Consider the following 25,951-nt stretch of genomic DNA (forward strand, 5'->3'; position numbering starts at 1 on the left):
TACGGTGCACTGAAAAACAACACAAAACTTAGTATACCGGTACCCAACTATTCCGTATGGGTAACGCTATATTCACCCAACTTGATGTGGCGCCTCAAAATAATAACGCACTTTGTAAGCGCTTAGTCATTAGAGTGCTCCTTTAATACACTACGCTGCAGCGCTGGATGTCAGGGGGGTGTATTATCTATGATTCCAGCATAGACTACTTCGGACTTCGCTAGAGATGGTAAGTAGGGTATACCAACATATATGACAGTAGTTTCGTGAGTTGCTAGATACACTACACTGTAAACCAGAAAGTAAAATACGAGTGGGAGGGGGGGGGGGGGAGGAATGCAAGGTGCTGACCCGTAGTAATATGGTAGATCTGTAGCTACAGTCAAAGGCTAAGGCTGCTAAGTTTGTGCTACAGTCAAGGATGAAGTCTGAAACCCACAATTGAAAAGTGCTTACTTGAAGTTCCACATTGGGGAAAATTTTGACTGGACAATAGTCTGATGGCAGTTGCAGATATTCCTGTGTCTATGTGACACCCCTGTTAGGAAATGTTCATAGCTTTATAAAGTGTGTATGCTAGAATGCAACCTTGCTTATACAATGGAGCGTAACTACTAACTCACTATTACAATGTAGTCTTTGTATGGGAAGCAGTGACCAAACTGAGGCATATACTTCATGACCTCATTAATAAGACCATCACATTGTAGTGATTGCACTGTAGGTCCAGAAGGTAGCTAAGATGCACATTAGCAAGACCCCGTAATTGCATCCTGGTGGTTCCCGATACAAGGAACTAGGGCTGAAACGATCATGGATTTTTAGTATTCGAGTACTCTCTAGCATTAATGATCAAGTAATCATGAATACTTACCATACCTATATTGAAGCATATCATATGCAGTTTAAAGCTTTTAAGTAACAGCGATGATAAATACGCTGTATTAAAATACCCAGTAAATGTTCCTGACAACCAAAATGCTTCAATCAAACTCCACACCGTCACTGCCAGATAACAAATCCATCATGTGAGCTCATTAATATTGGATCACATGATCTCAACGAGTACTCCAATACCAATTTTACTATCCGAATTCTAATATCCTTAATTAGTACCCATTTATTTATTTTAGCCATACAATGAACTGTGCAACTACCTTCTTCATACAACATGCATTATATGTGGAGCATTGCAAATGCAAGTAAAGTGTACGTATATAGTACACTACAATTTCCTTACATCAAATTAAGCAAGAGTTTGTAATATAATTATACTGAGGAGAGTATTCTACTCTCGTATACACCTGTAGAAAGACATATCACGATGGTACTGTGTCTTTTTGTAATTAATATTGATTGTACGCATGCCAGCAATGTCACTAGCAACTAAACTAACTCAAGCTCCTCAGTGTTTCTCACCAAGCTACAAGTGTACCTTCTTGTCATGGGTTTAGACAATTGCTTATATATAGGCATTTGTTGCTTGACCATTCACAGCTGTCTTGAGCGAGACAGTACTTTATGGGTTCTTGTATGTCACAAACCACACTTACTGTAGTCGTTACATCATCACTTTAAAATATGCTCTTCTACAGGGGTATATGAGAGTAGGACACTCCTCAATAATTATGTTATAAACTCTTGCATTACGTAAGTCACTTACCGTATATTAAAAGAAGCAAAGTATGACTATGTGAGGTGGTCTTATTGTGGTCATGAAGTACACCTTAGCTACAGTATGTTTGGAACCAGCATGGTCACTATAATTTGTGTGTGTGTGTGTGTGCTTAGCGGTTTTGAGGTCGTTGTGGAACTTTGGATTCCACGACCTCTCTGTGTGAGACCTGGACAGTCCTCCTGTGGGTTACTAGTCCTGTCCCAGGAGGATTTTCCTGCACAAGGCTCAAGTGTCTGAGGTGCACAGGCATCCCAGTGCTGGCTCACTGGGCGGCAATAGCTGTGTTAGTACGGCTGCCAAAGACTTTGCTTTTTTTGCTTTTTGTGTGTGCATCTATGTATATGTACAAATTTATTTTCTTATAGAATAATTTCTTTGGTGACCAAGTTGTCACAGATGGTAACGTACTCAATATGGAGTCCCCACAATTCATCACACTACAATGGACCAGAGATGGGACAGTACTCAGTAAGACTGGAACACTCTAAGGGTCTGTGCTACTGGATCATACTGCTGTGCTGTGAATGGTATCATTGTCCATTGTGCTCATATTGATGTGCAAGGTGAGTAGTGTAACTTCACAAGTACCTCAGTAGCAGTGTACATATAAGAGTCTAAAATGCAAATATTTTTCCTACTCCTAGCTGCCATGCCCATAAAAGTATGCACACAGATGTTTACAGTATTGCCCCCCCTCCCCAGGGGCAGAGACAGCTATCAAAAAGTAGGGGGGGGGGGGGGGGGGGGGGGGCTCCAGAGGCGGATCTATAGGATTTTGCTAGGGGGGAGCACACTGGTAGAAATGACTTCACAACTTGGCGTAGTGCAAAGCACAAGCTATCCAGGGGGATCTGGGGGCATGTCCTCCCAGGAAATTTTGAGAAATTAGTACTCTGAGATTGAATTTGGTGGCAAGTTTTCACTTACTCTAGCTGTCTTTGATATTCCATCTTTTACCCATCCGAAAGATGTTTGCCTTTTCGCCATGCCATCTGTGGAGCAGGTACTAAACTATGACGTCACATGATGCGAAGGGCACTTGATTATGGAAGTTTTGGTCGAGCAAGTCAATGTGTCTTGGATTAGGCATAGTTTAAACATAAGTTCAGCTATAATTTTATTCGTTGTAATGTCGCTTTTGCTGTTCATAATGCATCTGTATTGTGAGATATGGGGGAGCTTAGCCCCCCTATATTTCCACCCCTTCCCCCCCTTATTCTGACAAAACTGTATTTTTCCCTCCCTTAAGTCATTTTCTAAATGAAGGCCTGACTACTCATGTCAGGGGTGAAGAACAGCACTCTGGGAGAGGGGATACAGTCATGGTATCTTTGTACACAAATGACACATATTTGTCAATACGATTAAACAGGTTTCATTGTAATTTATTTAACCCCATACAATTTTGTATGAAATGTGTAGTGTGGTTGTGTATACCTGCATGTATGGTTTATCTGGACACTGGTGATTACCCAATTCATGCGTCAAACTGCACACATGATTGTCTTCACAGCATGCAGGGATGAAAGCTTAGGCTATTTCATTACAATAATATCTCACGTGCATATATACACGACCACAGTTCATACAAAATCACAAGAAGTATTGAACCTAAGCCTGATAATCTTTTGTGCTTATTTGCATTTCAGCAAATCCTATGAGGGTATAAATACTTCATGTTTTTGTACTCCATACTGAGGCATTTTTATTTCCAGTGTCATATCTAAATTCATTATGCAATCTGCCCTATAGTGTGAAAGTTTAACATCCGAAATTTTGACTACTTTGATTATTTTTGTTCAACACGCTCAATCATCCAATATGTCAAACTTTCCATTGTCAAATATTAGTGCTACATATATGGTATGTCAATGTCATCATGTATTGAATGTCACAACCGTAACAACATAACCGTTTTATTTTTACTCTGTTTACATCGCTACGTACGTCAAACTGTGGGTGAATTTTTACTGTAATTCTTTACTTTTTTATCACAGCAAAGATGTTATGAGCTTGATGGAGTTGAATCAATAGCTGATAATTAAGGAGAACTTTGAGAACTGGTGTTACGTACACTGCTACTTTGTACTCCATCCATTAAGAGACAACATAAGAAGTCATACTACAGGGACTGCTACATACATCAGTAAATCTGTACTCTACTAGCCACTGCGTACCGCTACCTCAAGACTGTAAAGTCCTATATACATGTGTACGTACAATGAACTGAAATTTAAGTTGCTATATTTTTAACAGTCTGAATGTATAAATGCACCAACATGACCAAATTTTGATCACATACATAGCTGTTGGTTTGTCCAAAAATCTCAATAAGGAGCTTATTTTGTGTCCTACAGATTACACTACTAATGAGGTTTCTCTGTATTGGGTATACAACCCAACCCGATGTGTAGCAATTGGTTATTATTCAGTTTTAGTTGCCACAAAGACTATTTAGTGATGAACTCAGGCACTTAGAAGTAAAGGTTCCAGTACTTACATGCCATACCTCGATCTGGTAAATAAGGATTTTAGAAAATACCATACAGTGTTTTTCTGAGGGGGGAAATTTTTACGAATTTGTGGATCGGCAGCTATCCTGCCTATCCACGAAAATTTCCCCCCTCGAACTTCACAAAATAGCATTACTGCATCCTACAGAAGCAAAAATTTCCCCCCTCAAAATTTTTGAGGGTGACGATTTGCAAAATATTTCAGCTATGATATCAATATGTAGTTATATTTTAAAGTACATGGTGAAACTTGTCAACCAGTGAATTCCTTGCTCTAATCAGTTGAGTCAATCAATTCACTCTGATCATCTTACAGTACAGTTGTGTTGTTGCCACTTTTGAATGATATGATGACATCAAAACGACTATTGACAGTTTTCATAGTACAAATTCAAAGTCATTGGGTTTTAGCAAGGAATAAATTGATGTAGTTCTGGAAACACTGGGTATTGTAGATCCGATTTTGACTCACTTAGTGGATGGATCATGTTGTGTCGGGTGTTCTCAAATAGTTGGTAAGGAGTGGACAGTCCTATAACAACAATTGCCATCAGGCTTCATAGCTACAACTCTCCTGTCAGCTTCACTTAAGAATTTGTGAAGAATAGTCACTAGTAATTGCTGTTGGAAAAATCTAACAGCTAAACCAATGTATTCTAGGCTAACCTTAGGTAGCTGATCCACAGGCTTGTCACCTATAAACAGATTTACAGTAAACTATACATAGCAAATTCAACTGTACTTTTACTGATTGGGATGCATAACTTTTTCACATTGGCGGTGAATGCATCACCAGAGTGTTATTCAGTATTGTACTTCATGTCTGATACAATATTGTTCTTTCATCAAGGAGAATACTAAAATTAGTTCAAATGTCACTAATACACTAATATTTCACTCGTACAGTACTGAACACACACACACACACACATGTGCAACGTATGTGAAGTACGTATTTACATATCAAAAGAATACAATAAAACAGATAGGTTGAATAAACAGTTGTCTATTTTTGGTGACAGCAAGTAACATTCAGCAATTCACAAACCATATCATGTGGTAACCATTTAACCATACAGTATAGTGGGTTATTATTAGTGTTGTGCGAATATTTTGTATATCACCTATCATGATTATTGCAAACTTTTTTATCACGATACGATAAATTATCATGATATAATAATCTGCATGAAGGCATGGTGATAAATTACTACAATGAGATTTTAGCACTTGAACCTATGTGAAAAGTAACAATAGAATTCTACAAAATTCCTGGAAGTCTCTATAAACTCTGCTGTACTGTCTTAAATATCATTATCAGTAAACTTTGTGTAAAAAGTGGTGCATCGTTATGCATCACGATATAATTTTATCATAATTCACGATATAGAAATTTATCGTGATATGCAATATTATCGATATATTGCACATCACTAGTTATTTTCAAGGGGGAAAATTTTGTGGATTGGCAGCTATCCATGAAAAATTTCCTAGTTAAGGGCACCCAGGTGGTTTTTGAATAACTGAGGCCACTGTACAGTATTGTCCAGATAAGATTGAAATGCTGTACATAATTTGTGTTACTGTATTGAAGGTTTTTTTCTAGGGGGAGATTGTACCATCCAAAATTTCAAGGGGGAAGATTTTCACTGCTGCAGGATGCATTAAGTAATATAGACTTTTCACACAACAAATGTGGACTATTGTAGTCATCTGAATACAAAGTGGTCCCCATTCCTGGGAGTTTGGGGTCCTACTGTACGTATATTCAATAGAGCAAATACATTAACCCAATAGTTGATCTATGCACACACCACTGAAGTTCAATTTTCACCTTGCAATACACTATGTACACCACAGAAATGCTGCCACTGATTTGCTCAGGCTGCTTTTTATGAGCTAGAAATGATCTGACACCTTGAACTGCTACTGGCCAGCTGGAACACGAGGCTAGAAACATAGACACCATTGCACAGTTGCCCAGTTGTTTTATACATACTTTTCTTTCACTTTCAGTGGCACAGTTGGGCTTGAGACCAGACCAGTCTATATGACACACTTGGCCATATATTCTATTCATATACCACCCCATAGAGATATGTTTGTGTTACAGATAATACCATTGTGAATACTTCAGCTCAAAATCACAAAATTATGACTATGTCAGTAGCTAACTGGCCGTGAACTAAACACTATGATTGGCTGCATCCATGGTTAAAATTTCAAATTCAGAGCTTTTGGCCATCACAAGTTGAAACTTTTGAAATTGTGTATCTCGCAATCTATTCATGTGCGTAGATCAATGGTTTTCCCACAAATACAATAAAGTTAAAGGGGCTAAACTTTTTCACACCAAAGAGTATTACAGTAGGATAGATTACAAGGAGGCATAGGTGTTATACTAAACTGTCACTTTTCTTAACTATATCTGTATTGCTGTATGATAACTGTCGTTCTCCAGACAAGACTACGTAACTTTAAGACCCTTGGAATGATTTCGTTACACTACTCACCTTGCACATCAATATGAGCACAATGGACAATGATACCATTCACAGCACAGCAGTATGATCCAGTAGCACAGACCCTTAGAGTGTTCCAGTCTTACTGAGTACTGTCCCATCTCTGGTCCATTGTAGTGTGATGAATTGTGGGGACTCCATATTGAGTACGTTACCATCTGTGACAACTTGGTCACCAAAGAAATTATTCTATAAGAAAATAAATTTGTACATATACATAGATGCACACACAAAAAGCAAAAAAAGCAAAGTCTTTGGCAGCCGTACTAACACAGCTATTGCCGCCCAGTGAGCCAGCACTGGGATGCCTGTGCACCTCAGACACTTGAGCCTTGTGCAGGAAAATCCTCCTGGGACAGGACTAGTAACCCACAGGAGGACTGTCCAGGTCTCACACAGAGAGGTCGTGGAATCCAAAGTTCCACAACGACCTCAAAACCGCTAAGCACACACACACACACACAAATTATAGTGACCATGCTGGTTCCAAACATACTGTAGCTAAGGTGTACTTCATGACCACAATAAGACCACCTCACATAGTCATACTTTGCTTCTTTTAATATACGGTAAGTGACTTACGTAATGCAAGAGTTTATAACATAATTATTGAGGAGTGTCCTACTCTCATATACCCCTGTAGAAGAGCATATTTTAAAGTGATGATGTAACGACTACAGTAAGTGTGGTTTGTGACATACAAGAACCCATAAAGTACTGTCTCGCTCAAGACAGCTGTGAATGGTCAAGCAACAAATGCCTATATATAAGCAATTGTCTAAACCCATGACAAGAAGGTACACTTGTAGCTTGGTGAGAAACACTGAGGAGCTTGAGTTAGTTTAGTTGCTAGTGACATAGCTGGCATGCGTACAATCAATATTAATTACAAAAAGACACAGTACCATCGTGATATGTCTTTCTACAGGTGTATACGAGAGTAGAATACTCTCCTCAGTATAATTATATTACAAACTCTTGCTTAATTTGATGTAAGGAAATTGTAGTGTACTATATACGTACACTTTACTTGCATTTGCAATGCTCCACATATAATGCATGTTGTATGAAGAAGGTAGTTGCACAGTTCATTGTATGGCTAAAATAAATAAATGGGTACTAATTAAGGATATTAGAATTCGGATAGTAAAATTGGTATTGGAGTACTCGTTGAGATCGTGTGATCCAATATTAATGAGCTCACATGATGCATTTGTTATCTGGCAGTGATGGTGTGGAGTTTGATTGAAGCATTTTGGTTGTCAGGAACATTTACTGGGTATTTTAATACAGCGTATTTATCATCGCTGTTACTTAAAAGCTTTAAACTGCATATGATATGCTTCAATATAGGTATGGTAAGTATTCACGATTACTCGATCATTAATGCTAGAGAGTACTCGAATACTAAAAATCCATGATCGTTTCAGCCCTAGTTCCTTGTATCGGGAACCACCAGGATGCAATTACGGGGTCTTGCTAATGTGCATCTTAGCTACCTTCTGGACCTACAGTGCAATCACTACAATGTGATGGTCTTATTAATGAGGTCATGAAGTATATGCCTCAGTTTGGTCACTGCTTCCCATACAAAGACTACATTGTAATAGTGAGTTAGTAGTTACGCTCCATTGTATAAGCAAGGTTGCATTCTAGCATACACACTTTATAAAGCTATGAACATTTCCTAACAGGGGTGTCACATAGACACAGGAATATCTGCAACTGCCATCAGACTATTGTCCAGTCAAAATTTTCCCCAATGTGGAACTTCAAGTAAGCACTTTTCAATTGTGGGTTTCAGACTTCATCCTTGACTGTAGCACAAACTTAGCAGCCTTAGCCTTTGACTGTAGCTACAGATCTACCATATTACTACGGGTCAGCACCTTGCATTCCTCCCCCCCCCCTCCCACTCGTATTTTACTTTCTGGTTTACAGTGTAGTGTATCTAGCAACTCACGAAACTACTGTCATATATGTTGGTATACCCTGCTTACCATCTCTAGCGAAGTCCGAAGTAGTCTATGCTGGAATCATAGATAATACACCCCCCTGACATCCAGCGCTGCAGCGTAGTGTATTAAAGCACTCTAATGACTAAGCGCTTACAAAGTGCGTTATTATTTTGAGGCGCCACATCAAGTTGGGTGAATATAGCGTTACCCTATTCCGTATCCCCCTACCGTACACTAATCTAGCGTTCGTATGGACCCACCTAACCCAACCCACCTAGGGTTTTACTCTTTTCACCACCTTTCATAACCCTTACGTAATATTAAGCTCAAAAGCATCCAGACTTCCTACTGTAGTTGTTGCTCTCTCTCTTCGACTTTAGGGCACGCATCTAGTAGTTGCCGCGAGTAGTCGACTTTAGGGGATGCGTCCAGTAGTTGCCGCGAGTAGTAGACTTTAGGGGAAGCGTCTAGTAGTGTCACTGTTAGCGTTAGGGTTTAATAGAGTTCAGCTTTGGTTTCTTCTTCACCTTTAGGGTTAGGCTCTTCTTACTATATACAGCTTATTTCGTTAGTCACATTTATAAGATACAAAAGAAGGGAATCAAGGGAGCGTATGGACCTACTAACGCAACATGTACCTTTGGACTATACGTCCATACCATACAGCTTAAGATAATGGGGTTTTCTATTTTCACACGATCTGAGGTCCGGAAATGACGCAAAGCATACGACTTAGTGATGGGCGATATCAGGATTTTCAGAACGATACGATATCGATACGATATTGACTAAAATTGACCGATATTGATACTTTTCGATACGATATTGTAACATTATTTGTTCATGTAAATTGCCAGTTTTCTTACATAATTTGATAGTAGGTAGCTACAGCACAATGGAGATTCCCCGCCCACATACACAAGAGTAATAGTGATTTGAAAATTGCTGAAGGTAATGGAAAGCTACAATTAACAATTAAATAAGCTAAAATGCATTTTAAAATTAAATTCAGATCACGTGATGTATCGTATCGAAATATCGGATTCTGAAAAATATATCGATACTTTTCGATATCAGCAAAAAATCAAACGATACAATATAATATCGATATATCGCCCAACACTAATACGACTGTAAGGCACTGCGCGTTTCTTACTATACTTGCGCTCGTTTGTTCTTTTTACAGTGTGGCTATCTATGGCCCTGGCTACTGCTAGCTACTATCGCAAATCTATATAGTGGATCTGATGTTTTCACTTTGTGACAAGATGATCTGTTCACGTGAGTTTTATAGTTTAATAACGTACTAGATCTAATCCCAATACAACCACTTGAGTTGGGGGCTTGTGACATTGAAAATTACATTTCCCATTTACTGAATGGTGGTGTAAATCCCCACACATCCCAACAAATTGTACCATTTATCAATGCATGTATTAATTGGGTTGTGATCAAAGTTGCTAAGTGATGTGTTCAATTAATACAAATGCAGTAGCACTTCTCTGGTAAAGACAAGTCCCCAGACTCGATCCCCACAGCTACCTCAAGGAAAGTTAGCAACAAGAGTTACTATATTATGTTCTGAGTAGGATATCCTACTCTTATATGTCCTATAGAAAGTGTATTCATATACGTGTATGACATACTGACAAGGTGTTGTGGTTTATGATGTACAAGAAGCTATTAAAATACTGGATTCTAAATATTGTCAGTGGTAATCACGTGCATATTCCCATTCATGAATATGGCCTAGTGAAAATGCCTCTAAACTATGATGGCATGTATTAGTTCATTGTGACAGTGATGCTTGAGTAGTTTCTAGCTACATTGTTAGGTATGCTTACAATTGATGTTATGTTCTGGTGTTGTATGCATCACATTATGCCTTTCTATGGTTACGTATATACAGTAGTAGGGTATATAGGAGTCGGACGTGAATGCCTGTTAGTGACACACTGTCTCCCATACTCAGCCAATATTGTACATAATTTTTTTCTCCCATAGTCCAGCGATTTTAGCCTACCATTGATTAGCACTCTTGGCAAGAAGGGTAAAACTAATACTCTAGGAAAAATTATGTGCAATGTTGGCCGAGTATAATATAAATCACATGAGATATATTGCATTGTAGTATATGCTTTATGTTAAAGTTTAGCATTTGAAAAATGGTTTGACGTAAAACTAAAGTAACAGCAGAAGGTTTGAAATACTTATCAATAGCCAGGCACAGAAACATGTGATATAGCCTTGCAATCCATGCAGCCAAATGTGCAGGGTACTATAACTGGAGAATTTACAGGCACGGAAATATGTATTATAGACACTAGAGTTGAATTAGTACTTGCAAGAGTAAATAAAACTTGTATGTGACAAAACCAGTCTTATAGCCTTCATGTTTTGACAAATGATAACTTATCCTGTGAAGTACTTTAAACCTGGGTCAGTTTATAGCCCTTGCATAATCTTTGGGCAGCTGGCCCATGCAACAAGAGTTCCTAACAAGAAATGAGGACTCAGGTAAATGTGAACAGACTATAGCTGTAGCTATAAAAAGTAGTACATTTAAAGATTATTAATTTGAAAATGAAGTAGGGATCCAAGCGATAAAAAAGTTGTGAAAAAGGAGATGAATTGATGGTATTGCAACAAAGCTCTGTGGGAAAATACCTACTTTGGCATTGAAGAAAATAATTGTTATAACATGCCAATGTAGGGATTTTCTCACAGAGCTATGTTGTAATACCATCATTGATCCCGTTTCACTACTTTTTATCGCTTGGATCCCTATATTAATTTTTGAGGTTTGGGTTTTTCTGGCCAACAATATCACCCAAAAACCAGCTTCACAATGCCATGCTAGTACCTAGGCACTATTGGTTAGCTATAACCAAACCCAAAAGTGCCTTCAGTACTACCCTAAATGTCTCCAATGATTGTTATGAGATTAAAAAAGATAATTCAATGGAATTTTGTACCACCTGCCTTCAGGCAAGCGTAACTTGATAACAGCTAAGGCTATGAACTTGGTTTTCTCACTTTTCGGCATCGCTTCATCCTAAGACGTGCCTTTTGGCATACCACAGTACATACAATGCACGCATCATGGACTTATGTCCTCCTTTGTGTCCCATTTCTTTTTGCTGATGATAGTCCAAGGTGTCGATTCGCGATAGCGTGGTGCATGGTTTCCCTACAGTACATTTGTAAGTAGGAATCATTCATATTTTCCATGGTGACTGGATTGATTGCAGAGGCACTTCTATATCAGAATTCTCAATTCAGGTCTTCTTTCACCGTTTACTGAAGCGAATAAAACGTGTGTAAAAAGCACACGTTTTTTACCCAATGTATTTCAATGGCGTTTATCTCAAAAACAAAACTATGCAAACAGGTCATGTTATCACTCAGCAGGTCATATATACTCTGCAGTACAATATCATGTGTCTTAATTTTTATTTTGTACATATTATGTAGCTGCAGGTCTTGTTTGTCGTCTGATAATTTGTGTGGATGGCGTCTATATGATAAGAAGAGTACCTCATCCAGTGACCAGTGTAGAGTAGTCACCACAATAGTGTGGCTAAGTTTCAAGTAGGTTCATTAAAGGGTTGGGAAGTTATATCTGGAAAAGCTATAAGGCTGGTATTGTCAGACAAAGTTACGTACATATTGGTATTCGTATTACAAAATTGTCAAGGGTTAGCATTGGTCAATTTCTAGTCCATTAATGGGGCTCCTGGTCTGACTTTTTAATGAGGTACTATATTATAAGTCCTTGTAGCTCAGTAGACATAAGCATAGTGCATGCAAGTATAATTGTTTGTGAGGTTTGTATACAACACTGTTCAGGGATTTTTTTGTCAATGTGTGTGTGTGGACTGCAGCCTGCTTGCAAGAGATGTGAATTTTTATAATTTGTAAAAGTCTCCAGGGCTAAGTCATTTACTTGTGAAGTTTTTGCACTGGTGATTGAAACATGGTTTTTATTTACAGAAATCCCATCAAGTATTTAAAAAACACTACTGTGAAGATACATATGATGTGTGTCCAAAACTCAAAGATGGGCTTCGTACAAGAATAGAGTTAATATACACATGTACATACTATATTCCATGTGTTGTATACAGTGTTCATTGTCAATGTGTATTAAACAGCATCCATGCCATCCATTCTCTAATATGATTTTAAGTTACCCTAAGAAAAGTGTTTAACTTCATCACTATCTTGCTATTACTATAATAAAGATATCAACTTACCGCATTACAGTTGTAAGTCTTAATCCCCAACATTTCATGTAGGGCATACTATAGAGAAAACAAAATAATAATGTCATATACATCATGTAACCAAATATTCACTTACTACACATAAAAATATACCACAGTCATGACCATTTTGCTGTCGTGGCACTTCTAACAAAACAGCTAAGTAAGTACTGTTATTGCAGTGTACAGTACTTTAACTTGAACTGAGGTACGTATCTAACATTCACATCATCCCATTCTGTTATTATTTCTTTCCTTTCCAAAATCCATCCTTTCAGTGCTTCTCTATGTACGACCAAGTGAATCATACACTAAGAGCTCCTTGTCAGCAATATGCAAGGCCTATTTGGTATTAAATCTTTGTTAATTGTATGTTATAGTGGTACTCTATAGGCATACCAGAAGTATCCAGTGATACATGAACTGGAAACAAGCACACATTGTACTCCTGGAAATTAACCTACAGCAAGTCATACAAAAAAATGCATTAGAAGACCCTTAATTAAATTATTATCAAAAATATTATTAGTATACCTTTTGGTACCACCTTCTTGTTACTTCAGAATGTCGATTCAGGCTGTTGCATAAGAAGGTCGATGCGACAAATGTTCTTCTCGTATCCTAAACAAGTGCTTCTAAATACCTTCAGATGGATTTGCATTGCATACTAACATTTGAACACTTTTTGTAAAAACGTTGTGATCACCTGTGAGAATAACAAAATAGTCACATACTGAAAACTAATATTTACAACCTTGTCTGTGAGCCAGTGAGTTGAAAATAGTGACCAGACATCATTTAAGGAGAGCCCACTAGGTAGTACTGTCAGTGTTTTCTTCTGTGCATTGCTCCATATCTTGTAAACCTTGTACGTACATAAATTATCATCCATCTGTTTACATTGGCAAACTTTTTCTTTCTGCTTCTTACTTAGTACATACCAATCTTGTTTCGTAACATCCACCCACTATCCATATATGCAAAAACACAGATGTGTGTTTGTGCATAACAATGACATCACATACATTCTCAGTGTCTCCTACTGTATCATCCACATGATGTGCATCTGTCTCCTTCTCAACATTCTCATTGCTGGACAATATTCTCTGTGATAGTTGCTGGTATATAAAGTATGTACAATACATTCTCATTGCTGGACAATATTCTCTGTGATAGTTGCTGGTATATAAAGTATGTACAATAATCTAGTACTAATTTAGTACCTGTCAAACAGCAGCGGTGCATGCAACACTGCTTTTTGATGCCAGGGCCACCAAATATCTTCTTATCTAAACAGTTGGTACACTCTCCACAATTTGTGGCCTGGCATCCATCACAGTCTCTGCACTGCTTTCTCTTCATTCCTGTTATTTTTGCTGCATGAATGTATGTGTGTACACGCAATCACCGTAAACACATGAGCATACCACTTGATATTAGTTTGGGTGGTACTTTTGTATTGGGTACGGTATAGTCATACATCAGTAATAGACAAGTTGTTTACCTTCCCCTTTGTTATCAACTTTCAACCTTAAGCTGTTGGTTGCATCCTTCAAAATCTGTTCAGCTGCAGCTGCCTAGAAGAAGAAAAGTTATCGATACATATACACACCCAGTAGTGTCCAATTTGTCCCGAGGTAACATGCACTGTAACATGCATTTTAGCAAATTGAAATTCAAATGCTAAAACAGAAAAAAAATGATAATACAGATCTCCAGATCTCCAGCTGGCATCAGAGTGGCCAGCCAGCAAATTCAGTATAATGACCCTGTAAGCTATTAGTATAAATGATTAAAGTACATGTTGACTGTAAGTTTGTAAATTATAAACAAGCTAGTAATTTGTAAGTTCTCCATTAGTTGTTACAATGAAGTGCATTGGAATCTGTCTTTGCATGTACAGAGGTTACTAACACACTTTTACGTTATAGCGGAAACCACCATGTGCTACAGTATAATAATTAGTAGGTGTTTGTTATTTTAACAGTAATCAGGTTCCATACACTGTATATGCATTGGTGGAGTATTAGCAAGTACTTTTGCATTGAAAAAGCCCCAGTTGGAAAGCAGCAATGCAACAGATCCAATTTACCTTACAACAAAACATGTACCTTTCTAAGACTGTCTACCTTGATCCCAACCCTATTGCGATACCGCCAATCTTTTGCTGCTGGACCACGTCTACTCCACAATGGTAGCTTTGATATTTCTGGCATACTTTGAGTGCTTGCATTCTTGCTTGCTTCCTTACAGTGTTCCTTAGCTCTGGCCTAATAATCAAACCTCCACAGCTGGGAAGCTTCTCCTTTAAAAAGGTGATTATATCTTGTATCTTATTTCCTACTTCATGTAAGTCATCTGGATTAACACAACAATATGTCAAAGTTTCCAGGGCTTTTAAACCAATTCTAGCACGCTCTCCCTCTTGCTTTACGGGGATAGGTCTGTAAATGATGCAGAATCCTAGTAAAATATATAATGAATTTTATATGATACATACCTTTTTTGCTGGTATCTCTTCATTATAACCATCCATTGGAGGAGGTAGTTCATTGATGTCATCATTGCTACCATCAACATTACTGTCATGAAGTGCAGCGTCTTGATCTACACTGGGAGAAAAGTAGTTGCTCAGTGCAGCTTGGTCAGTGCTTAAGTATGCACTCTTGGTGTATCAGTCAGGTAGACGATCCCAGTTCCACTGTGGATAAAGTTCAAATATGCAAAAGAAGTGCTTGCATGGTAAGTTCCATCCTGTCCAGTCACGACAAGTGCATGAAGGATCCTCAAAGAAAACAGTATGGTGTTTTTCACTGGAACCTTTAACTTCAAACTTGCCTGTTGTTTCATCAAGCACAGTTACATCTGAGGAAATATACTTTAAGGCTTTAGAGCGTCTTTCTAAGCAATCAAAATAACAGATCGAGGTCTTCCTTGTAGGTAACTGGGCACAAATCTTTTGTAAGTACGATACATGTCACTTTGCTTGTAATTCAAGAATAGATACTTCTGATAGCTATCAGGAAGAAACTTCTCTACAATGAGAGCAGACAATGTCATATTCTTGTTGTGAGGAAGGTAATTATATTTCAACACGTTGTTCAAAGCTTCAGTACCATTATTGGCGTTAACAGCTGCATGGAAATCTCTATCACGATATGCTCTACTTTTTGTCCATTGATATAGTGTGTTCCCAAAATATTTGTGCGGATTCCTGTCAAAATAAATGTGATCCTATATAATTATTACAGAAACTATGAAAAGGCCAGTGATCAAAAGTATAATACTGTATAGAGGGAAACTTTGGCGGGGGGAAACTTTCGGCAATTTGCTACAAATCTGCCAAAGTTTAACCCGCCAATTACTCAGATTAGCATCTTTATAGCTAAACATTTTGTCAAAGTTTAGGTACGATTTCAAGTAATGAAGAAGGGTAGTAACAGGTTGCAGTATACTGTATAGAGGGAAACTTTGGCAGGGGTGAATAGCTGCATTTGGCAACACCAAAATTAATGCTAACTACAGTTGATTATTTATTTAGCTTCAGTTTATAAAACACACATTAGTAACAGGGATCCATGCATCTGAAAAATCATCAGAGAAAGACTGTTGAGTGGTAAGTGGTGCATGTCTGTCAGACTGATTGCAATAATTAGTAGCATTGGTTGCAACAATGAAATTAACTGGCAATGAATTCACTAAAGGACGGCGCTGTCTGTCTATGAATATACCCAAGAATTTCCCCTGTGTACATAGTGGTACATGCCATTAATAAAACAGTACTTGACCCATATATATTACCAGGAGCTCATAAGTGCTGTAAGGCGCAAAGGAGCATAACACTCAGGATATAGTTGTGTTCTATCTTTTGTTAATGAAACATGTCCTTATATAGAGGGCAGGGTTGCGCTTGGTTATGTTAACAGGTGCTAGCAGTTAATATGTAGCCATAGAGTGTCAGTAATACTGGTAGGATAATTAAAAGAATGATTTCAACATAGCTTTGTTTCTGGTCCTCTACAGCACAGAGGAGCTTACAAAATATGTGGTTACTTAGTTTACCGCTTTGAGTTGTTCAGGCTCTTTTAGTTTACAAATATAGCACACAAGTACTTAGACTCATCATGGCTTCCCTTGAAAATTAACAGCTTGAAGGTGATGATGTAATAAACCACTGAGTAGCAGTGAATATAGGATGAATGCCCTACAAGGACTGAGGTTTAAGTAATTAGTAAAATGTTGGAATCACTAGTATCACGTTCCTTTGAAGGCGCTTATGAGCTCTTAATATTACTGATACATATTGCTTGATACAATTTTACAATTAAATACTCCATGCAAAATATGTCCAGGAAATATCACATTATGCATTTCATGGCTAGTTCCATTTGAAAGTGCATCATGCATGCATGTTTTGAAACCATGACTTCCGTAAAGTAAAGACTTTGTCTGGCATACAGTTTTACTGACATTTCCAGTAGCTGTAGCTATAGGTCACAGTTTGTCTGAATAATTTTTAGCTACATTGGCTCAAGACACCTATGATACTGTGCATGGAAGGCTATACAATTTCTGTTTAATTTTAAGAGACTACCACATACGCTGTACAGCTAATGAGATAATATAAGCACTAGATACAATAGCAAGAGCTAGCTATTTAAAATAAACCCACATCAAGCTTCTTGTTAACAGACGACCTCGTACCAAAACAGCTCTTGGTCTGTTGCTTGTGAGCTTCCAAAGTCTCCTCTAGATTCGTTACAAATCCTGTGTAATAGTTAGGCCCAGAACTAGCCAGACCATCACTCCACCGGTACATTTCTACGGATGAACCCCGCAACACTAAAGGTATGCGCCAAAACAGTATTTGGAAGAACGCGCAGTGCTTTAATTTCTACCCATTACATCATTTCAGGACTTCAGATCGAGTGAATATAGCGAACCCCTTAAGATAATACGTTGACGAGAGTCAGCTGGTAGTGACTTGAAATTTCCTAACAGTATTACGGGAAAGCGAAACGCGGATTATTTCCGTTTACGCCTCCGTTGCCAATGGGCCTTATCCGAAAATTACGTCACAAATAAAAATGGCGTCTTTAGTAGGGGGACACGTGAACTGATTCAATGGAAGATTCGAGCGATTTGGAGAATATCTCCGTAGTAGTGGAAGATATTAAAAGAGTAAACTTTTGCACTATATAAAGTACGTGAGGTAATTACAGTAGTTGCACCGTCTAAGTGGTGTCAGCAGCTAGGGGTACCGAAGGGACCAAATTTGGTCCAACTTTCTGCTCCGCAGCAATAACAATGGCCTCATCAAGTAATCCAGTCAGTTTGGCCCTTCTTTCCCCTTCACAATAACTGCTTGGGAAATAAAATTCACTTAGATATTTTTTTTGTATCAGCTACTTTTTAGGCCTGGCTCATGGGCTATGAAGTGTGAGGGGGTTTTCTAACAAACATGAATACTAAACAGTCATGATTATACAAGGAGGAGTGACTTAGCTGTTTCATGATCAAGCTAAGCAGCCTTACTGTATATGCGATTTAAGTATGTAGCACTAAATCCTTTGTGTGTTCACCCAAAGTAATTCTGTAACATGAAAAATTTGTCCATATAAGTTTCCAACTGTAGCCTGTACATCAAACACCCACCATTGCAACTCTACCTTTTATTTTACACAGTATATACAAACCTGGTAATAAGCGAAGGCGTTCACTGTTCTGATTGGTCAGCATCCGTGCACACTATTGTGTTTTTACACATTCGGCCACAGATAGATCACAATGACTGAAAGACTGTATTTAGTGTCAAGGTGTTAATGACTTGATTAAAGCAACCTAGCTTGTTTAAGTAGGGGTGCATGCCCAAAGCTGGCTGCAGAGTTTGCTTGTCTGTAGAGATATTGTTAGAATAGTGTGTCTAATGCTGCGTAGTGGGCTTACAGAGTTCCTAGTTCTGAGTCATGTTGATAACTAAAATGCAAGTGCAATTGTATGCACATATGTACTTGAGTAAAATGGTCAACTACAATTTTGCAGATCATTGTTTAGGGATGTGTGCTGTACTTCTATCCAAAGTGGTATTCGGTAGCAGCTATTTAATCAATCGATTCACAATGTCATTGATGTGTAGCATCCTGAGTAGACTTCTGTCAAGGCTGTGTTAGAGTTTCAATTTTTGTAATTATTTGAAGTCAGATACTACACTGTCTATATGCAATGTAAACCATATGTGTGCACGTAAATTATGATTGCTTGCTTTTATTGCATATAAGTGTACAAGTTATTGTCTTTTAATTACAGCCTGTTGGAATACCCTACACACATACTGTAGATGCAGAGTGACTGTCAAGGTAAAAAATATATGCTGGACACTAAGTGTATTATGTGTGATTAATAAAAAGTATATACGTAGAAATTAAATAGTGTGGGTTTGTGCATGCATACAAGAAGAAGGCTTTACATCATACATACACCATGTTTTGTACGAGGTAGACCAAGTCTCTGTCCCAGGTCACTATTGTCTATGGCCTATCCACATCCTCTCACCTTTTGTAAATTTCAAAATAGGTTAATTAAAATCCCCTGACTAGGTGGATCCTCTCTCCTGGCCTGGCTTGTAAATGAGTTATTTAGCATCCCCGGGCAGAGTGTATGAACCTTCCATGAAGGGTTGGGGCAGACATGATGATATCAAGATGTAAAAGTGTGTGTGTGTGTGTGTGTGTGTGCGCGTGCATGCGTGTGTGTCCTTGTCTTACTAGTGGTGTTGAGGTTGTGGAACTTGAATTCTGTGACCTGGATCCAAGTACATTTAAAAGTTATCCAAGTAAAGTATTTTTCAATTATAGGTATGCTCTAGTTGAAATCAAGGGTAAAGCACCCTCAGCACTTAAGTCAGGTGCAAGTACTTTTTACTGTACCAACATATTACAGTACCTAAGTGTTATTTGTTAGAAAAAAGCAGACAAAAATCTATGTTTTAGTTCATAGGACCATGTAGTAAATAAGAGGTTAGCTACTTGTTCAAATTTTCTACACTATTCTTATGTATCTATCTATAATGTTTTCTGACAATATCGAGTTTAAATACTTGACTAGAACCTTCAAGTGATGCTTGAACACATTCGAAATCTACGAAATAAAATCATATTGTTGACCAGCAGGCACTTATTTTCTCAAACAATATGCTACTGTAGCATTTTCATTATTACAGTGTGATCCTGATGGGAGAACCCTAAATCAAACCATTCTCGTGTGTAGTGTAGAGCCTCACTAGAAATTACTAAACTTATTTCATTAAAGTACAGTCTGTATTTACATTAAGAATACATGATACTTAAATGTACTTAAAATACTTTAATTACTCAAGTATGTAATATGGGGTGTACGTTAGGAAAGTTGAGCAAGTGTTTAAATAAAATTCAAGTACTTTCAAATATGTACTAAAGTGGACTTCAGTATAAGTACTCATGTACTTGGACCCATGTCTGATATTTGTGTGCGTGCGTGCACGTGCACGTGTACGTGTGTGTGTGTTATGTGAGGCAGCATAGCCAAGTGGTTAGGGTGCTGGGAATGGTTGCAGCTTTGATTCTAGGTTATGCCAAATTGGTGTTGCTGAGCAATAAATTTTATTCACATTGCTTCAGTATACCCAGCTGTTTAAGTAGGAACCTGGTGACCTGATGTAAACTGGGGAAGCAAATGCCAAATGTCCATGTCTCATGCAATGGGTGTGGAACTTCAGGCGTCCACACCTTTATCTGTGAGACACAGTACAGTCTCCTACAGGTTGTCCATGAAGATTTGAGTAGCTCACAGTGTGTGCGTGTGCACGTGCGTGCGTGCGTGTCTAGTATGTATGTCTACTCTGTGTGTGTCCAGTGTGCTTAGTGTTGTGTGTACAGTATGTACATTGTATCCTATGTACTAGAGCTGAAACAGATATCCGTATGATCCGGATATCCGGATAATAATTTACTATCCGGATAGTACTTTGAAACCAAGCGGATAGTAATAATTTAAAGCCATTTATCTGTCCAACTTTCTCATCACTAGATGAATCAGTTTTCATCATGGAGAGTTAGCTAAGCTAGATTATGTGAAGTTAACAGCAGCCTGGTAAGTTAATCAGCTTGCTCGCGACCACGCCCATCGCTAAATTACGAAGTGAGGCTGTGAATGTTGCTGAAGAAGTTGTAACAGAATAGTTATTGCCTTATAAAGAGTTCTTTACCACTAGTTGTACCTGGAAAAAGTCTTGTAGCAACTGCTACATCTTGTATTCATGTTTTCTCCCGCTGCCAATCTTGTTACAGACGGTGCAAAGTAACACTGTAACATTACCACAAACCTTTTGCTATCATGTTAATGTTTGTTTGCTTCTAGTACTAGTAAAACAAGGATGTTTACAATAAACTATAAAATGTTTCTATAGCAAGTGATGATGTCACTATCCGTAGGATATCCGGATAGGTTTTGTTCAGGATATCCGGATAGTAAAAGTTGCTATCCGTTTCAGCCCTACTACGTACATGATGTGGACACACTAAACAAAGAGTATTTTATGTATATTCACATATACACATACTAGCACTGGTACCTGCCCTACGGTGCAGGACTGCTTACAATGTCATGCACTTTACACTAAGTTTAATCATGTAGCTGTCTAGTGACAAAAATTCCTACACATCATTGGAAACCCAAGTATAAAACATCACCTGTCTATACTTTAACTTAGTTTAACATGATTATGCTTCAAGGCACACATTCAGAAAATGTTACACTAATAATGTTCAGAATCAAACTGTAGTATGTTGTGTATACCTATAGTGTTTACCATACAGGTACAAATGGTGCTAGTAGTAGTAGTACCTGTCCTATTATGCACGCTTGTGTAAAATCATTAATGATGTTTAAAATGCTGACAACAAAAGAAATGAATTTGTACATAAGTACCTGCTTCACAGTGGAATACTTGCTTTGCTGTGTATTTTATGTTCTAAATGTGCAGAGCCATCTCCGTATTAACTATGCAATGGGAACCAAGCATTAAACATCAGTGCCATTCATGTAACTATGTAGCATGCGTGGTGATGTCACTTTTAAAGAAGGTGAGCTGAGTGTAGCTCTAAGCTAAGCCTACGTGTGTTTGCTTCATTATACTTTAAATATGCTTTTATTATTCGTGGCGTTCTTTATGGTGGTGCCAAAATTAATGGTATTGATGAGATGGTGTACATACCCCTAAGTTGTATCTAAAGTTGTATGTACAGCCCACTTGTGCTGTTTTAAGGGTTGCAATGTGCTTTCTTTTTCCTACAGAAATTTTGTACATACGTAGATTACATCAAATCTGAGAGGATGATAGATTGTACTAAGTGGACACGCAACGAATAAGTCAACCAGCTTATATATAGCAATACTGTCCCAGTTTCAATTCTAAGTGGGGGATAATGCCTTATGTGTTACCATATTGTACCTTAACTTTCAATTACCTGAGGGAATTAAAGTACCTGAATCTGACTTAGTTTCAATAGAGGTGTGCATCAGCAAACCCACTGCAGAAATTAAGTATTTGTACACTGTAGCACCTCAGTTTTTTTTTTTTTTTTTGAATAATCAGAGGCTAAACCTACACATTAGTTTGATGAAAGGAATTAAAGTTTGGAAATAGATTTAAGTACTTTCTTAATTCCTACAATTACTTCAAATACTTTTATTGAAATAAGATTATAAAATCGAATGACTATTTGACCATTAAGAGTGTGACATCAGTTGTACATAGCTTGCATGTTGACACTTATGGATTCAACAGTATTTACCTTCCCTTTGAAGTTGAGTAGTATAATAGCAAGTGGCACAAGAGGAGGATCCACTTAGGCATTGGGAACAAAATGAAGTCAAGTATTCTCCATTGCATGGCTAAAACTACGCCACAGATTTTATGCAAACCAACTTTCACTGAAAGATTATTCAGTATCGCATTTTGAGCTGAGATTTGAAGAACTTGCGTTTATTTAATGCAATTAAAGTGCATGTAACCCCTGTACATGCATGCATACAGCTACCACCTACAACTTTGTATTAACTAAAATTGATATGCGTATATTCGTAGGCAATAAAGTGGTCGAGTCAAGTGCAAAACCTAGTATATACCAGCAAAGTATTAAAAATTGTATTTAAATACTTTGGATAGTATTTAAAATTGTATTTTGGAAAGTATTCATATTTGTATTTAAATACTGTCCTGATAAAGGTATTTGCCTTGTTTGTATTTCAAATTTTTAGAGTATTTGCAATTGTACTTATTGGTATTTGACCCCAACTCTGACATGTACGCACACACCTCATCACCTTATTGGCATGTCTAATGACAAAAGCAGGTCCTGTATCTGCAGAACTGGGCCTGGCACAAACTTAACTTGAGCAGTATTGCTGGTGGCGAGTGAGATCACCTTTATGATGGAAAACTCTGCCACACCCAATATTTAACTCAGTTTGTTTTGGTGGAGGAGGTTGACCAGCACAGTGCTTACGATGATGAGTGAAGTCTCTCGAATGACTATAAAAGTCCTCCCACAACCACACACAAAGCCAGTGACCACAGTTGGACTACTAGGAGCTCCTCTACATGAAACATTTTGGCATCAATTATACCACCTTGGCCAGGCTACATCAAACTAACTGAGAGCATCCAATCCCATTATTTGAATGTCCCTCCAATGCAAGTTGGGTCTATGAACAACATCTGCTTGGGCAAGGGTTGCCATGTGACCTAACAATGCTGTACCAGTAGCATACCAACTCCACCAAACATCCCAAATTCCACAGCCATCTGTTTAGAGGACACACATGCGTGCGTGCGCACGCACTACACAGTTTACTCATACTCCTCAACTAAGCTTCTTGCTTGCTCACATTTGTTAAAACTTGAATTTTATAAAACACACATGTCATGAAAGTGTTATGATGTGTAAAATTACAGTGGGGCCTGTCTAAGCTGGTCACCTTTGGGCTAACATTTCAAAGCCAAGTGGCTGCTTTAGACAGTTGAAATTATGTATAAACTTTTTGCTTGGGGAATTTAGATTTTGGATAGGTGCTGAGTGCAGCATTGTATGCAAGGTGCTAGCTGACAGTTTGGCAAATTAAATAAAATCTAACAATTTTATCTGTGAATTGACTTGGTAATTCACCAAATTTTTATCTGCTAGACTACTTTGCACACCAATTTGCCAAACTTAATTTTTAGAAAAGTATTGTCATTTAGAGTAATTGCTTTGTGTGGACAAAATGTGACCCAATAGACCAGATAAACGTATACTCATGTCCTTAGTACAAAGCTAGCCTGGGATGCTCTTGATAATACTAGTTGGTCTCAAGGTATCTGTGTTATGTATATTCTGTTATTATGGACTTTGTGCACATCAACGTAATTCAAATACACACATAATCCAGACTTCAAGGGAATGTATAAACAGACAATCAAACAAATGGATGGCTTTCAGCTTCGTACATAATTTCAAAAAATGTAATCTAGGTCTTCAGTATAAAAGTGTACTACTGTATATATGTTTATTAGCAGCCAGCTACAGCCTTTGAAATCTGTCACTTGTCTGTGAATTATCTGCGTAACTAGCTAAGTGATTACTCACACATTGCATCTGTTGATTTTATCCTTATCCGTGATTTATGTTTTCTAAGCAATGGTTGCTATGTTGATATCCATGAGTTATGCAATAGTTGCTATGGTGATATTTTGTTGCTAAGTAAGTGCTTAAACTTATACTGTTTTGTTCCCCAAATTATTCAGTTTCTAAGAGCCTGGAATTACAAATGCTGCTAGAGAGTGGGACAACTATTTCACAATCATTATTATTCATCTCATTTGACTAGATGTGGGAACTGGTCTTCATGAGATAGAGGTTACTCAGTTTCTGTGTTTGCACTTGGTAAGCTGTTTTATTGTGTACGAGTGTGAGTGTAATTTATTGTTTTCAGATGAGACTGCTGTATGTAACTTGATCATTTGCTGTTCTACGTGACCTCCACATGATGTTCCTGATGATATGTACTGTATCAAGAGTGAATAATAAGCTTGACTGTGTGTACACTTGTGTATGTGTGCACATTCCTTGAGCACCTATTGTTTTCCAGTGTTACTTTTCTGATTACAATGTATGAAATTGGTGTACATGATGTATTTTAACATGTAGATGATGTAGTGGATCCTACTTTAGACGTAAGATGCTAGCTACTTACTATACCACTTAGTTCTCAGAATACACAACTACACATTTGATCATAAAAGTTTACCTTCCAGATAACCATGAATACTGGGAACAAACCATAGCAATAAAATCTTGACCTGGATTGTACAGATGTTTACTTTTCTTCAATTTTGAGTGCCTGTATAATTAGCAAGTTCAAACATGCAAGTACTTATAACAGCCACTGTTAACTTGAAAGTGAGGACACCTGCATAATCTGGACACTCGAAGTGGTCCTTAACAAGTAAACTAACATGGAAAATCAGGACACTTGATTGGTCATAATACAGGTTCCACTGTACTGTATTTCATTTAGGTGTTGTGGTAATAGAGTTTCTGTGGTGACATGTCTATACTATGTATGTAGGGAAACAGATGAATTGATTCCAGTAATCTAGTTGCATCATTGATCAAACTACATAAGCTAGTGTGCAAGTAATAAGAGTGTTCGATCATGATCCTAGCTAGCTAGTAAATGTACTCTACTCATGAGTATGTACATGATTAATTGCTGTGCATGTACGAAAGACAGTACATATATGCAATAAATTAATGTGACCACTGAATAGCATCAAGGATGATCATTAATGCCGCCCATGTGGGCTGGACCAATTGCAAGAGTAGTAGGGTTGATGAGTGTACATGTTCTAGTACAACCAGAACCTATAATACAGCTTTACACAGAAATCAGCTTCGGAAATTGAAGTGAACTGATGTGAAACATCTTTTTGTATTGT

The 25,951-nt window shown here is 37.8% G+C and overlaps 1 protein-coding gene and 4 long non-coding RNA genes across 8 annotated transcripts; 3 read left to right on the top strand and 2 right to left on the bottom strand.

Moving 5' to 3' along the window:
- The first annotated feature begins 69 nt into the window (after positions 1-69).
- LOC136238732 (uncharacterized) lies at positions 70-3,974 on the top strand. Its single transcript, XR_010693185.1, has 3 exons — positions 70-229; positions 2,044-2,241; positions 3,676-3,974. It is a non-coding gene; the product is annotated as an uncharacterized lncRNA (long non-coding RNA).
- Positions 3,975-4,512: 538 nt separating this feature from the next.
- LOC136238731 (uncharacterized) lies at positions 4,513-8,815 on the bottom strand. Of its 3 annotated transcripts, none has more exons than XR_010693182.1 (5): positions 8,714-8,815; positions 6,705-6,902; positions 4,934-5,048; positions 4,858-4,886; positions 4,513-4,812 (listed from the first exon to the last, which is right to left on the bottom strand). It is a non-coding gene; the product is annotated as an uncharacterized lncRNA (long non-coding RNA). The 3 variants fall into 3 exon arrangements; XR_010693184.1 differs by having other exon boundaries at positions 6,605-6,902; XR_010693183.1 differs by lacking the exon at positions 4,934-5,048.
- A 1,014-nt stretch (positions 8,816-9,829) lies between these two features.
- LOC136238734 (uncharacterized) lies at positions 9,830-12,894 on the top strand. Its single transcript, XR_010693186.1, has 3 exons — positions 9,830-9,952; positions 12,146-12,262; positions 12,665-12,894. It is a non-coding gene; the product is annotated as an uncharacterized lncRNA (long non-coding RNA).
- On the bottom strand, positions 12,624-17,795 carry LOC136238733 (DNA (cytosine-5)-methyltransferase 1-like). Of its 2 annotated transcripts, XM_066029306.1 has the most exons (11): positions 17,609-17,795; positions 15,437-16,150; positions 15,048-15,380; positions 14,364-14,513; positions 14,160-14,312; positions 13,962-14,115; positions 13,847-13,903; positions 13,691-13,801; positions 13,471-13,642; positions 13,336-13,396; positions 12,624-13,278 (listed from the first exon to the last, which is right to left on the bottom strand). In XM_066029306.1, exons 6-9 carry the CDS (start codon positions 14,085-14,087, stop codon positions 13,604-13,606), a joined length of 333 nt encoding a protein of 110 aa, XP_065885378.1. In that variant the 5' UTR covers positions 14,088-14,115; positions 14,160-14,312; positions 14,364-14,513; positions 15,048-15,380; positions 15,437-16,150; positions 17,609-17,795; the 3' UTR covers positions 12,624-13,278; positions 13,336-13,396; positions 13,471-13,603. The 2 variants fall into 2 exon arrangements, with proteins under 2 accessions (XP_065885378.1, XP_065885377.1); XM_066029305.1 differs by having other exon boundaries at positions 13,691-13,903; positions 14,441-14,513.
- Positions 17,796-18,046: 251 nt separating this feature from the next.
- Positions 18,047-25,170, top strand: LOC136239509 (uncharacterized). The gene is made up of 4 exons (XR_010693497.1): positions 18,047-18,139; positions 19,243-19,292; positions 24,758-24,896; positions 24,946-25,170. It is a non-coding gene; the product is annotated as an uncharacterized lncRNA (long non-coding RNA).
- The last annotated feature ends 781 nt before the right edge of the window (positions 25,171-25,951 follow it).

The sequence above is a fragment of the Dysidea avara genome, chromosome 11 (genome assembly GCF_963678975.1).
Source record: "Dysidea avara chromosome 11, odDysAvar1.4, whole genome shotgun sequence".
Classification (NCBI taxonomy): domain Eukaryota; kingdom Metazoa; phylum Porifera; class Demospongiae; order Dictyoceratida; family Dysideidae; genus Dysidea; species Dysidea avara.